At 48.1% G+C, this 13,768-nt stretch overlaps 2 protein-coding genes across 10 annotated transcripts in view; one reads left to right on the plus strand and one right to left on the minus strand.

Annotated features, from left to right (window-relative positions):
- On the plus strand, positions 1-11,158 carry ENOPH1 (enolase-phosphatase 1). The gene is made up of 6 exons (XM_075090295.1): positions 1-543; positions 3,832-3,933; positions 4,711-4,913; positions 7,696-7,828; positions 8,101-8,224; positions 9,204-11,158. Exons 1-6 carry the CDS (start codon positions 460-462, stop codon positions 9,341-9,343), a joined length of 786 nt encoding a protein of 261 aa, XP_074946396.1. The 5' UTR covers positions 1-459; the 3' UTR covers positions 9,344-11,158.
- Positions 11,138-13,768, minus strand: part of TMEM150C (transmembrane protein 150C) — a 25,479-nt gene continuing 22,848 nt past the window's right edge. For all 9 annotated transcript variants that reach the window (XM_075090292.1, XM_075090288.1, XM_075090285.1 and 6 more), the window contains one exon: positions 11,138-13,519. In XM_075090292.1, the coding sequence (XP_074946393.1) occupies positions 13,311-13,519 (209 nt within the window). In that variant the 3' untranslated portion in view covers positions 11,138-13,310. The remainder of the gene's footprint in view (positions 13,520-13,768) is intronic.

Consider the following 13,768-nt stretch of genomic DNA (forward strand, 5'->3'; position numbering starts at 1 on the left):
GGCCCCCGCCCGGCCGCTTCGGGTACGGTGCCGGTACAGCCGCGCCCTGCCGCGGGGCCCGGAGTGCGGCGTGCAGCCGCCATCCCCGCCCGCCTCGCCCCTGTGCGTGCTCGGTGCTCCGCGCATCCTTCCCGCCGCGGGCCCTGGGGCGAGGCAGGAATCGCTGCCTTCGGCGGGGACGGGGACCGCGGGACGGAGACAGCCGAACTTCGGCGCCTGGATTGGGGGAGGGTGGGTAACGGGCAACCCAGAAACCCCATTCAAGAGGCGGCGGGGCGGGGCGGGCGCTCCGGGGGTGGGCACACCCGGCGCGGCACTTGCCGCCGCCGGGGTCCCGCCGCCGCACTCACCGCCCGCGAGTACGGCCCGACCCGGCTCCCCGCGCAGCCGCGGGGCGGAACGCCCGCCGCCGCCGCGCTCTCCGGCGTACCACGCGCCCCACGTGCCGCCGCCGCCGCCATGGGCGTGCTGCCGGTGCCGGCGGAGGTACACGCCATCCTGCTGGACATCGAGGGCACCACCACCCCCATCGCCTTCGTCCAGGTGAGACCCGGCGGGGCGGGCGGCAGCGGCCTCCCCACGCGGCCGGGAGCTCCGCTGGCACCGCCGACGGGCTCCGTTAGCATAGCCGTTATTATCGAGATATCCCCAGGCCTGGCAGCCGCTGTGCCGGCCAGATTTCTGTGCCTGCAAGTTGCCTTCGCTGGCATGGCCCCTCTGCGGGGGGGGAAGCGCCTCTGCCGAGGCTGCAGCCCTGCGGAGGGCAGGCCTGAGTTTCCTCCAGAAGCGTACCGTGACACATTTTGTTTTTCTGAATAATGCTCACGAGAAAATACATCTCATTTTACCGATCGCCTGCCCCTTTTGTGGGCAGAAGAACGGGGAACTATTCGGATCTATGGCAGTGCAGTAAATGGACATGGAGCAGTTGGAGTGCTTTCAGCCTCATTTAGGGAAAGCCCTTGAGCATCGCTGTTGCTCAGGTGGCTGAGCTGCAGCACCTCACCCGAGTTTGCAGCGAGCCTGAAGTACTGTCTGCTGCCTTTTCCCTTCAAAAAGGTGGATGCCTCCATTATCACTGGAGATGTATGTCCTTCTCCAGCATGCACAGGATCAGTAGCCCTGTAGTAGGGTAGCACAGGGAGTGCACCAAGTGTATATGAAGCGGATTGTACTAACAGCAAATATGTATGAGTGCCTTCACTGGCGTAGGATAAGGCTTAAGACTATTGAAAACGTTGGTTTAGGTGTAGAAGCCAGCGGACCAGGAAGTCTGTGAGGCCAGCAGGAGGCATCTGGATAAACACTGTAAATATGCTATTAAAATTTGCAGTTCTCCAACTGCTGTGGGTCCTTCTTCTCTGAAAGGTTTTGATCCCTAACCAGGCTTGTGTGCTTCACAGGAGGGAGCAGTTTTCTTGTATTTAAGACACCGAATGGAATTATCCCTGCCTCTTCTATTAACCTGTATTTCTCTGTGAGATGTTATAGCTTTTGGTGGATCTTTTTTGCTGGTAATTTATGAAGGTGCTTTGTGACCCACATGATGCTTGGAGGGGTGAAGGCTCTTGCCAGGCTTTCTAGGTGTTTCTGCTAACAGTTCAACAGATGAATGGCATGAACTACATCTTTCCTGTCCATGTTCTTCCAGTGCTCTTGAAGAAACTTCAGGTCTAGATGGCATTACAGCTGCCTCCCTCCCCTCAACATCTTTCAGTTTAAACAGCTCAGGTTTCTTACTAAACATCTGACAGCAATGACGTTGGCTCTTTCCACCTTGGGTCTGTTTTGCTGTCATGCAGATAACATGCAATACACCTGAGATAGTTTCCTACTCAAGGTCTTTCTGTTGCAGGGAGGCCAAATGAGTTATGGTTCTCAATAAAACTCAGTTTGCTGGAAATCCTGAAAATGCTTGAAACAAGTTATTTCACTTGGACTTTCAGTTAACCTCCATAATTTCTGTTTCCCTTTAAAAGGTCCACTGCTAGTTCTGCAGGCATTTTATTCTTTAATATTAAAGGATTTTTTAAAATAATTTCTTTAGTATTAGAATTATTTAATATGCAAAGTAAGCAAATAGAATGAGCCAGTTTATGGCTGGATTAAGGAAAGATACCAGAAAAGAGAAAATTTGGTGGCCCCTAGTTAGATGTCACCAAGTTTTCTCTTTTGCTGGGTCAGCCCTGGCAGAGAAAAGTAGATGGCGGGGGAAAATGTAATTTGATAAAGTACATTCCCTGGTATTTGTCAGGTCTCATGTGAATTGTCACTGAAATTTGTGAGAGTTTGCATAGACTTTGAGAGGAAAATTGATGGTGGTCGCTTGAAATTCTACAAACACTAATTACAGTATGTTACATGGGTGTCTACTGATGGTAAAAATACCATCCTTTCTATACTGGGTTCAACATTGCTGTGAGCAGTTGCAAAAGCTTAGGGGGGCTGTTGAGCTGTGTTTGCTGATGGCTGTTTCTCCATCCTGCTCAGCTGTGTTGGGGCAGCCACATATGGGGCTGGACAATGCTGAGGAGCCCAGCTCTCTGGTGGTGTGGTGAGATGATAGTGCCCATCTCACTGTGTGCATGGGAGATGGACAGTGATGGGAGCTGTGCACAGGCAGTCTCGGGTCTCCTGCTAGCCCAGATAAAAAGAGAAGCAGGTGAACTTAGAAAGGTCACTAACAGCCCCAGTTAAACCTATTCAGGAGTCTGCAGCCACCAGCTTTTGCTGAAAGATGAAGTCTCAGAGATGTGTTCTTGGAGCCTGTTCTTCTTTGCCAGCACAGAGCATGAAACACTGCTTTGGAGAGCAACTGGGGCCTTTTGACATACAAGTTGTAAAGGAAGTTAAACCAAGTCAGCAGGTCAGTTGCATTTCCCAGTGGATACTCTTTAATTTCATCGATGATTTAAAAGATAGTTTGAAGGCAACTAAGCTCAAATAAAGGAAATGAGAGAGTAACTGTGGATATTACAAGGCTGTTGATTTCCCTAGACAAGTTTGCCATAATTTTCTAGGCAGTTAAGAGATTTTCCTTTCCCCTGAATTTACATTGTTTTTAATATATACAATGTGTAAAATGCAGTATTGGAGTAATAGAAAATCCTGCAGTTCTGCCACCATATCGTGCCTTCAGGACCACCATTTTCTTAATTCAGTAACAAGTTAAAGGTGTCATACAGCAAGGAGAAAAATATCACTGTCCATTTTTTGAGGAGAGATGAGTTCAGGTTAGTTTCCTTCCATCTCCTACCCAACCCAAATTTCCCCCAGTTAAGAAAAGCTTAGTTCTGTACCTAAAGGAAGGCGCTCCCTGCCCTTCCACTTGTCTTGAGGCTCTTCCCACACCTAGAGATGCCATTGCAGCAGCTGCTTGCAGCTTCTCAGTTGTGAAACACCACTGATGAGAGCAATTTGTAATTATTTCTGGTTGCCCTTAGGATCTCCGGGAAGGTTTGTAATTCTGATGTGGCACTCTTCTCTAACCCTGTTTCATTTCATTTGCAAGACTGGCCTATGGAGCTCAGTGTCACTGGCCTAGACTTCTCTTTTTAAACAGGTCCTCTAGCTCTGGTCAGAAGTTGAAAAGTATTTTCAGAACGACTTTCATTAGGACAAGTGCCCCATTAGAAATAGAGTAGTATAACTTGTCAGTTCAGACACAATCAACCTCCCTCTTCTGCTGATGGGAACTTGGGGTCACATCTGCCATCTGAGACACTTTTTGGCAAGCCCAGGAAAAGTTATCACCCACCTTTCCATCCTGAGATTTAAAAGTTAACTTCTGTCAGATTAAAGAAGCTGCCTGTTTTTCTTGTGTGCTGCCAGGAGACCTTGTTCCCTTACATAAAAGACAATGTGAAGGAGTATCTGCGCACTCACTGGGAGGAGGAGGAGTGCCAGCAGGATGTTGGACTTCTGAGGAAACAGGTTAAGTAGCGAAGCTACACCGTGTCTCTCTGGGTTTTCATGGCATACCTGAGACTTCAGGTCACTCAGATTCCCCCAGTCACTCAGCATGAGCCCATACCTTTCTTTGCCTCACGTGGAGGCTGGTTGCCTCGATGGGCTGATTCTTCCACACCCAAAGCCTGGGGTTGTGCTTGAGGAAGGGCTGGTGTTTGGTAGGCAGCAGCTCAGCTGCTTCCCTCAGCTCGCCTTGGTCTTCATGGCCCCCGAGCAGGTGTCAAACCATGGCTTTTCAGCTTCATGCCTGCAAGGTGCCCTTTTCTTGCTGAATCTGCTGCCTGTGGCTTCCAGGTACCTGTTTGGGAAGCAGTGTGGAGGGATGGCAAAGTACTTGCCCCGCACAGGGCAGCATATCCTGCCTCTGTGCAGGAATGCAGCATCAATTTGAGGCCTGTGGCTGCCTGAAGCCAGCAAATACATTTGCTTCTTTGCCTTAGTTTCAGTAATTAAATACTTAAGCAAGTATAATTCTCATTAGAGTATTTACAATACAGCTACAGTAGTGCTAATTGTTGGGTTTGGAAAGTACAATCCAAGCAAATGTTTCTAGATACTACTGAAGTCTGAATTTCCCATTGAGAAAGCATTCAAACAATGTTGTAACCCTTCATGTGAAGGGCAGTTCAAGCTGTCTGCACAGAGGTGCACTGATGCAGGTGTTAGATCCCTTTCCTAAACTGAGATATTGAGACTGCTCCACCTCTTCCCTCACCTCTTTTTATCATGGATGATTTCCAGGCTCAGGAGGACTCCAGCTTGGATGGGGCTGTGCCAATTCCTTTGGAGAGCGGAAGCGGGGAAGAGGAGTTGGAGCGGATCATCCAGGCGGTTGTAGACAATGTGCACTGGCAGATGTCTCTGGACAGGAAGACTACAGCACTGAAGCAGCTGCAGGGTCACATGTGGAGGGCAGCCTATGCAACCGGGCATGTGAAAGGAGAGTGAGTAATTGTGTGTGTGAGTAATTGCATGCCCCTTTCCCTTGGGACAGGTATGGGGTGCCTCTTTCCTAGACATGTTGGCAGAATAGCTACGTAAGCTGTTGCTGGAAACAGCCCCATGTACAAAGGCAGATAGGATTACTACCTTGGTGGAGAAGCCAAGACGTTTATGTTCAGTCATGGCTTAAGCCAGGGCACTGCTGTCATGGGACACTTCATTTCAAACTTGATCGTGCAGTGAAACAAATCCATTGGGCTTGATCTTTGAATCTAGGGAACTAAAAGCTTACAGTAACCTCAGAACTGAGCAAGTTGTCTCAATCCCCACAGCAAAGATGACAAGTGGGTAGGAGTGTTTCTCCTTAAGGAATAATTGTCAGGTACAAGCTAAGAAACAGCCCGTTCTCCAGCCACCTGGGCAGGGTCTGTAAAGGAGACAGGGTGTGAGAAACAGAATGAGGTAATGGAGGCATGACACAGGACGATTGTGCTCCCACAACTGGTATAACGTTCATCTGGGACAACTACCTTCATTAAAAATACAGAAAATGTCTCAATGTTTCTCTACAGAGATTTCTTGATAAACCAAGAGGCTGAGGCACAAGTATGAACTTACAGTTCTTCATCTTGGATTTTTTTTATCCCTGAATTGCAGTCACATTTTGGAACAAGCCTAAACAATCTGGGGATGCAGGGTCAGGTCCTTTCACTTGTTTCCTCCTACTTTCTCTCTTACCTGAGTGTTTCCTGCCTTTCCACTTCTTTTTGTCTTCAGGCTCCTCTTTATGTTTCAGCCACAACACAAAAATGCATAAGCAGGATCAACTGGAGTTAAGCTTGATCTTATTTAGGTTGAGAGATACTTGGTCAAACTATGCATTTCAGGTTGCTAAGAAAGTAAAACAAACCCTTAAGTTCACAAAGTGTTTTGCCAAAGGAAGAAGAAAAAGAGCTCACAGGAAAACATAAACATCCACCAGAGAAAGCAACAAAACCCAAAAGCAAGTCAAGAGGGACAGACATCCTGTTCATTTTCTTTTTAAAAACAGGGCTAGTTGTGTTACAGTGGCCCAAAAACTGTGGAGCTAGCCTTGCTGCTTGAAAGCATCTGAGGAGTAAGTTCTCTAAACTACTTCCCTTGCCCAACTGTATCTGGCACATCAGTGTCTGAAATCCAGACACTGAACTCAGCACATGAAAACATGAGGGTGCCTGGGAACTTCTGCAGGTGCTGTTCAACCTCAAAATATTTTCAGCTGACACCAGAAACAGTTAATAAATAACTATGAAAAAGAGCGAGTTGGTTTTTTTAATACATAACATAACAAGGCTCTGAGCAGATGGTCAAGAAACTGGAGATGAAGAAAGGGCCTGCTGATTGCTACAAGTCTGCAAAACTTAGTCCAACTCTTCCTTTTGCTCCAGTCTATTTGGAGTCCTCTTTCTTCAGGTGTTGAGGTGCTCAGATCCCCTTTTCAAGGCAGTACCTTTGGGCCTTGGCCCAAGTGGCCACACAGAGCTGTGCAGTACAGGTGGGAAGGCTGCAAATTAGACCGGGATGAAAACTTGGTTCCCTGGGGATCACATATCCTCCAGCTCCTCTTTCCATCCTTCTGCCATATGAAACACAAAACCCTCTCCCTGCCCTTCTGAGGCTGTGGCCTTTGCTCATCAACCATCACATGTATTATTGAGGGACTTGTCAGCTTCACTTTGTCCCTCATGAGCATCCTGTAGCCTTCAGTTTCCCTAGTACATAGGTCATACTGTAAATGTCCTCTGCATACAAAAAGCTTTTACATACATGTAAGGGCAGCACTGGAGAGATCTTGTGGTATAAATGAGAAGGGTATGAGGAAATAGACAGATGTCCATTAGCAGTTGTGTAACAGTTGCCTTGGCTTTGGTCCTCCTTCCCTCTCTCACAGGTTTGCTCTGCTGCCGGGCGTGTCTTTGGGCAGCTACTACCTGGGAGTTAGGCAGAGCTCACATTTTGAGACTCATCAGCTCATTGCTAGACTGGTATTTTGCCTTCCCAGCACTCTGCAAGCCCAAAAGAATAAGGGGAGGGCTGCATCTGCCTAGTGAATGGCAGCTGGTTCACCCTCTGCGGAGCAGGTAAGCCAGGGACACATCTGGCTCATGGGTAGTACTGTACAACCCAACTGAGACACTGAATAGAGTAACTCTCACCTCAGTCCCTTGGGGGACACTCCTTTCCTGAGTTGTCTGGCTTCAAAGAGTTCATACAGCGCTGCTAATTCAGCTTCTGCAGCTGCAACCTCCTCTCAGCTCCTCCCTGCACGTGGTCAGAGCCTGAACCTGTGGGATGGGTTTGCCCCATACCAATGCAGCTTACAGCCATAGCTCTTACCAACAGGGAAACCTTTGTAGCTTGCAAGGGAGGTGAGACTCAGGATGCAAGAGCCTGCTTCTCTGTCTTCCCATTATTCCTGCCTCACAGAAAAAAGCAGCGGGATGCCATTTTCCCCAACCTTTCCTCCCCTCTCTAAATTGAAGGGTCTGGAGAAACTCCTGCCAAATGTCTGAAACAGCTCATCAGACTGTCTATCTGCATAGCAGTCAGAGAGCTGCTCAGTTGGCTGGAGCTAAGAATATATCACCTGCTGCTGAAATAGACTCCCTGTCTGCAGAAGCCCTGAGCAAATTGAGAATGAAATCCCCCTGCAAACTAATGGGATAGTTGTCACGGTGCCTGGCTAAAGGTGTCACGCCCAGTGCCTCTGGGTTTGCCATTACCTGCTGCCCTGTTTTGCTTCAGAATCTTCGAGGACGTGGTTCCAGCCATCCGGAAGTGGCGGGAAGCAGGGATGAAGGTCTATATCTACTCCTCGGGCAGCATCGAGGCTCAGAAGCTTCTGTTCGGATACTCTACAGAAGGTGATATCCTAGAGGTAGATAACCTTATCACCTTCCTCTGCAGACCACTTCCCTGCCACAACTGCCCTTGCTGTAACGGTTCCCAAATAGTGTCTGGGACAAGAAGGTGGGGCAGTGTGTTTGACCTGCGGGAGTTAAGCTCAGCCAGTTGAGTATGCTAGCATGGCTGCATTGGCCTGCTGTTGCTGTAGTAGAAAGGGAAGGGGACATCTCACTCAGGAGCGAGGTTTAGCCCTGCTCTTCAGGTGGCACTCAGCAACTGCCTTTGCTTTTCTCTCTCTTTCAGCTCTTTGATGGCCACTTTGATAACAAAATAGGCCCCAAGGTAGAAAGTGAGAGCTACAGAAGGATTGCTGCCAGTATTGGGTGCGCCACCAACAACATCCTCTTCCTGACAGATGTCCCTCGAGGTAGGTGACCTGCCAGTCCTGCTGGCTCTCGCCTGTGCAAGGGAGGCAGGTGCTCTTTAAACGTGTGCTGCTGACTTGTCACAAGCAGCCCAGAAATGCTGCAGCCCACCTTGCTTCAGTGGCATCCCCTAGCTGCTGTCATGCTCCTTCCCTACACATCCAGGCTCTCACACAGCAGTGGGATATGTGTGAGTAGTGCTGCAATGAGGGAAAATAGGTCAAGCAGAAAACCTGCCCTTGCACCAGCAAGCAAGGAGTGTAGCGTTTGCTGAAGCAGTTGGTTTGCCCCGTTTACAAACAGACTCAGTGGTTTTCAGGACCTGTGCTTCTACATGGTACACACGGTGGCTGGTTCTTTGTGCCATCTACTGTTAGCAGGAAAACATTGTTCCTGGTCACCAAGACTTGACCCCTGGAAAGCCAGGCTTGGGAAGGTAATTTAATTTCCTGCCTTTGCTAGAAATTTCTTTCTGGCGGAAATGGTACTGGGTTGTGATCTCAGTCTAAGCTCAGTCCCCAGGAGTTAGCCCTTACCTCCTCCCCATACCTGGCAGCAGAGCTGGTGAGAGCTTGCAGTTACCTCTTTTTCCTTTTATTGTCTTTCTGTGGCCTCTTGCTGTGCTCAGGGAGTGAAGGAACCTTGCAAGAAGTGATTCCCAGCAGGGAGTGTTGGACTTGCTAATGCCACAGCCTAGCTTCTTCATGACAGGAATTGAGCTGCTGGCACATGCTTCCTGCATGGTGGCTTGGACAGCCATCAGCTGGGAGAGGGGAGGAGATGGCAAGGCAAGCAGCTCCCATCCACTCACATTACACAGCAGCTAGTCATCCACAGCAGGTCTGCCAGGAGATGTTCCCTCTCTAGAGCTCTGCAGCACCATGTGCAAACCAGTGTTGGGGCATCTTCAAGCCTTAATGACCGTCATGTGGAGTGGTCAGTAAGCACAGCTTAGCTCCACCTTCCCCCTCTCTGTTTCAGAGGCCAACGCAGCCGAGGAAGCAGATACTCATGTGGCTGTGGTGATCAGACCAGGCAACGCAGGACTGACGGACGATGAGAAATCATATTACAGCCTCATTTCATCTTTTACTGAACTTTTCCTGCCTTCCTCCACTTAGGGAAAGGTGGTACACACACAAAAGGCAGTGCTTCACCTGAATTGTCTTTGTGTAACATTAGGTAATTTTGTCCCTAATCAAAATTTAAAACAAAACCCACATCATATCTTGGACCTGCAACTAGTGCAGGCAAGTATGGATGGAGCATATGGTGTGTGGTCCCTTGTGTAGTAGGATGGAGGCCTGCAGCAGCCAGCTGGATCTGGGAACAGGGTGAGAAGCAGCACCCATGAAGCCTGCTGTTCCTCTCCTTTCCCAACTAGTAATCAGGGGGTGCTTTCTTCAGATTCACACATTGAAATCTGTTGCTGAGATGCCCCACCATGAGCCCCCATCATTTTTAGAAAGTCTGCAAACAAGCTGTATGTCCCCCTGTCCCAGAGGGACCTCCAGGGACCATGAGGGTGTATAAGCATCTCCCTGCAGACAGGGTTGCTGGCTAAGTCAGAACTTTCAAAGTTAGCAGGGTTAGGATGCGCAATAGAAAATACTAAACATGGGCTATAATACAGTAGGTTTGAGCTGCCACAGAAAAAGCCAGCCCTTGCTGCAGGCAAGCTCTTTAGACCAGGAACAACTTAAATCTTGACTATATCCACAGTAGGTCTAGGTACAAAACAGTACAATTTGCATATGGAAGCTTCTTAGAGCTACACAGCCAGCCTACTAGACAGAAGTAGCGTATATATAAATATAGCTTTAAAAATTAAATTCTACACCCACCTCACTGCGGCATCACGGTGCTGGGCTATGGGATCCAACTGGCTGAACACCAAAGTCAGCTCAACGACATTTCTGAAGTATCTTAGCACTAACCTGTAGAGCTCCTCAGTAGCCAACATCCTCCTGTCATATGTCATAGCATTGGTCAGCTGTGAGCAATCTTTGTCAAACAACTGCTCCTGAGGGACACATCCTGCTGCATATAATGAGAATTAAAACCCTGATCTTTTCACCCACCCTACCTAAATTGTGTCAGTTTATATCAGATGGTCATAGAGCTTTTCCTAATCTAGTAAATAAAAACACAACTTTGCTTTCATTGTGTTCACCTCATCTCAGTATTTAGCCTTCCTATCACCAGTGATCCCAGCACCTAAAGGCAAATCTCTTTTTTTAAACCTATGAACACTTTTCTTTTTCTGCTTTTGCCCTCCCCCATCCTTTTCTCAAGGAAGACAACACTGTCCTGCCAAGGAAGCTGTATTACCTCCCTGACTATCTTATGATTTCAGTAGGGGTGCAAGAGCTAGAGCCACGAGGTTATACCTAGTAATAGGGAGGCAGAGGTAGTCTGAAACCCCAGTTCCCTACTGCTGGCACTTTGTGCATGGGTGTCACTTGCTACTTGCTCATTTCTGCACAGCTGCACTTGAGCTTGCCCTCACAAACAGCTAAAATACAATACTAATGTATGTGTTGCCTTCCTGAGCTCCGATCCACACCTACAGTTGTCCCTGTTGGGGGCCGCTGCTGTGTAAAGAACAAGCAAGAGAGAGGCATTTTGGGAGGAAACCACATCATGCCAGCATTGCCCTTCTGAACCTTTGATGGTAGCAGGCAAGGCTGTAAGGCAGCTAGTCTGGATGGCTTTCTGGGCTGTGTAATGATTGTGATCCTCCTAGAAAGAGCCTGCTAATTAGCACTGTTACAATAAGTGTATCTGCATGGCTGAATAGTCCCTGGCTTCCTTAAGTGTTAATTTTCATCATGACACTGTAAATAACTTGCCCTTTGTTTTGCCTTTGCCATCAGAAAGCTATGCATGAGATAGGGGACAAAAATAAAACTCACTTTCTCCATAAAAGCACTTTATTTAGTGGTCATGTTTCAGTGTATATCAGTTGTCATTTAGTTGTACTGAACTGTGCTGTTAGAAATACTCTGAGAAATGTACAGAGTTGTCACCAAAAACCTGAAGTTCAGTTTGGATTGCATATAGGAAGAGGAGAGAAAGGAAAAAGATCACAAACAATCGTTTTGTTAACTTTGATAAAACTACAAAATATAAAATTATAAACTGAAAGTATTATTTGATTTTGAAAAAAAAAGTCACAGTGGACTACTTAGAGTAAAACATCCTTAAAACAAATCACTATTTTGTGCTCCATATGCATTGAGTGTGCGTATCCATGTAATAGGAGGCTCACCTGCATCATCTCCTGCCCTTGCCCAGGAAGAGCTCCCCAGATGGGCTATTGGGGAGCCCTGCACCTTACGCTGCTGTGTCCTTGGGCCACCCTCAGCATGTCCCTCCAGGAAAACTTCCCACTAATTACACAGCTACAAGGAGGAGGCCTTCAGCAGTCCAGCAACAACCCTCCATTGGTTGGACATTCTCTGGATTTGTAACACAGCTGCCTGAGAACAAATTTTGGCCTACAGAAGATAAAGTGAAGGGCTCGCTCAAAGCTTGCTACTTATACTAGTTTTGACAGAAGTTTTTTTTCAACCGGTTTTCCTTTCATGAGAGGCCTCTGGCCTTTGCAGAAGACTGAACGCCCTCATACCTTTTCCCTCTGTCAGAAATGCCACGATGCAGTACGAGTTCCCCTTCAAATGCCTCTTGCCACTGTTTTAATATCTGCTTATTTTCCTGCAGCTCAGACAAGATGCAGACCTAAGCTAAGGTGGAGGATAGCAGGAGCCCTGTTCATGAGAAACGGCTCCCCTTGCTCCCCTGCCCAGCCAACACATCAGCCTTCCCATAATCAGATTCTCAAACAGGGGCTTTGAGCTCCTGCTTTTTCTTTGAAAAATGAGCTGCTTGAAAACTTCCCTTCAGAAAGGAAGAAGCCCTTCTCATTTTACTGTTCCCTTCCTGCACCTCCAACTCTCAGGCCACATCACCCAACCTCTGGGGCAGAACTGCCTCCCTGCACCTTGGAAGCCAACTTAAACCTGTGGCAGACTCCACTCAGGACAATGGGCCACACTGAGGTGGTTCAGAGCCCAGACCTAGTAGTGTCAGTGTGTCTGAACTTCAACTTCTAAGTATGCAAGGAGCAAAACCAAACCCTATGCCCAGAACCACCTACACTGTTCCGTTCTCATTGCAGGCAAGCCCAGTGTCTCTAACACTACGTTTTTCCGCCCCAGTGAGCAAAAAAAAAAGCTTTTGAAATATTACACACAATATGCAGTAGAAGCACTACAGACTTAAAAGAGCAGCCTTTTTCTGAGTCATGTTCAGAGTACACAGGCATTTCCATCTTAATTCAGCACCTCACTTCCACCAATCCCCACTCGAGTCTGAAACACGAAGCCAAGCACAGCACCTCACTGTGCCATCTCCCCTGGCCTGGGGACAGTCTGCCCAGCTATAAGGCAGCATCAGCCAAGTCTCACTTCCTGATCACAGTGCAGTTTCTCCCAAACCCAGCTTTACTGTCAGCTGCTTTCCAGGCTGGAAATGTCTGCTGCTCACCATAAAAGCCAGTCAGTTGGGATCTTCCTCTGCCTGATTCGAAGTCCAGAAGAAACAGCTGCTCTTTCTCACCCTACTAAGTTACACCAGTTGGCAGCAAAGAAAACAATGCAAGAAACACACAAAAGACGTAGTCTGGTGATTCAGGAACTGGCAACTCCAGAAGACTCCTGATGCCCAGAGAAGTCCATTTCCTTCATCTCCTCCTCTGCAGAACAGCCCGAGGAGTGCCTGTCTTGGAGGGGCATCACAAGGACTGGCTGTTGAATGTTTTGAGCAACAGGAGTGAGATAGAGCCACTCAGAGTCACAAACTAAACCAGCTTGTGCTCTGTCAGGCTGCAGCTGGGAAGGATCCACTCCTCTTCCAGCAGACAGCTATTTCTGTTTGGCTCTTAATGAGACAGTGACCCTCAGAGCCTTTTGGCAATGGGATCATGATTGCGCATGAAAACAAACTCATCAAGAAAGTGTAAATGAGGTCATGTTTAACTCATGAGACCACACCTGCCCCCCTCCCCCACCCCAGCCAGAGGACAGGCTACACCTGATCTGTCTGGTACTCCGAGGCTTCTGATAAGCTTTCAGAAAAACTCAGAAAGTTTTCCTGGTACTCAGAGCAAACGATCTCAAATCTGTAGTGCCTGAACTCCACTGCAAAGGTGCCAAAGTAGCACAGGAAGCACATCACCAGGCCCCACTGTAACCTGGAAGCATGCATGTGGACGCCCTGTGCCATGAGAATGAAATCTGGAAGAGGAAAGTCAAGGAGAACTAGTGCAAGCAGAGACACCGACCAGGATGAGAGAAAGCCAACAGGGAAGGCAATAAAATCTTAACAATCAAGGTCACCTGGATGACAGTCAACCCAGCCAGCCATCATCAGGAGAGCCAGAGATGGAAGGGATATCAGGTGTCCAACAATGCCCATCAAGCACAGCAGCTGTCCTATATGGACCAGGGCTTCCTGATTCCAGTTCAGGCTGATAAATCTTTACA

The sequence above is a fragment of the Phalacrocorax aristotelis genome, chromosome 4, assembly GCF_949628215.1.
Source record: "Phalacrocorax aristotelis chromosome 4, bGulAri2.1, whole genome shotgun sequence".
NCBI classification, from domain to species: Eukaryota; Metazoa; Chordata; class Aves; order Suliformes; family Phalacrocoracidae; genus Phalacrocorax; species Phalacrocorax aristotelis.

Coding starts and splice junctions, on each gene's coding strand:
- ENOPH1 (XM_075090295.1), top strand. CDS start 460: ATGGGCGTGCTGCCGGTGCCGGCGGAGGTACACGCCATCCTGCTGGAC. Junction 544..3,831: donor CCCCCATCGCCTTCGTCCAG/GTGAGACCCGGC, acceptor GTGTGCTGCCAG/GAGACCTTGTTCCCTTACAT. Junction 7,829..8,100: donor CAGAAGGTGATATCCTAGAG/GTAGATAACCTT, acceptor TCTCTCTTTCAG/CTCTTTGATGGCCACTTTGA.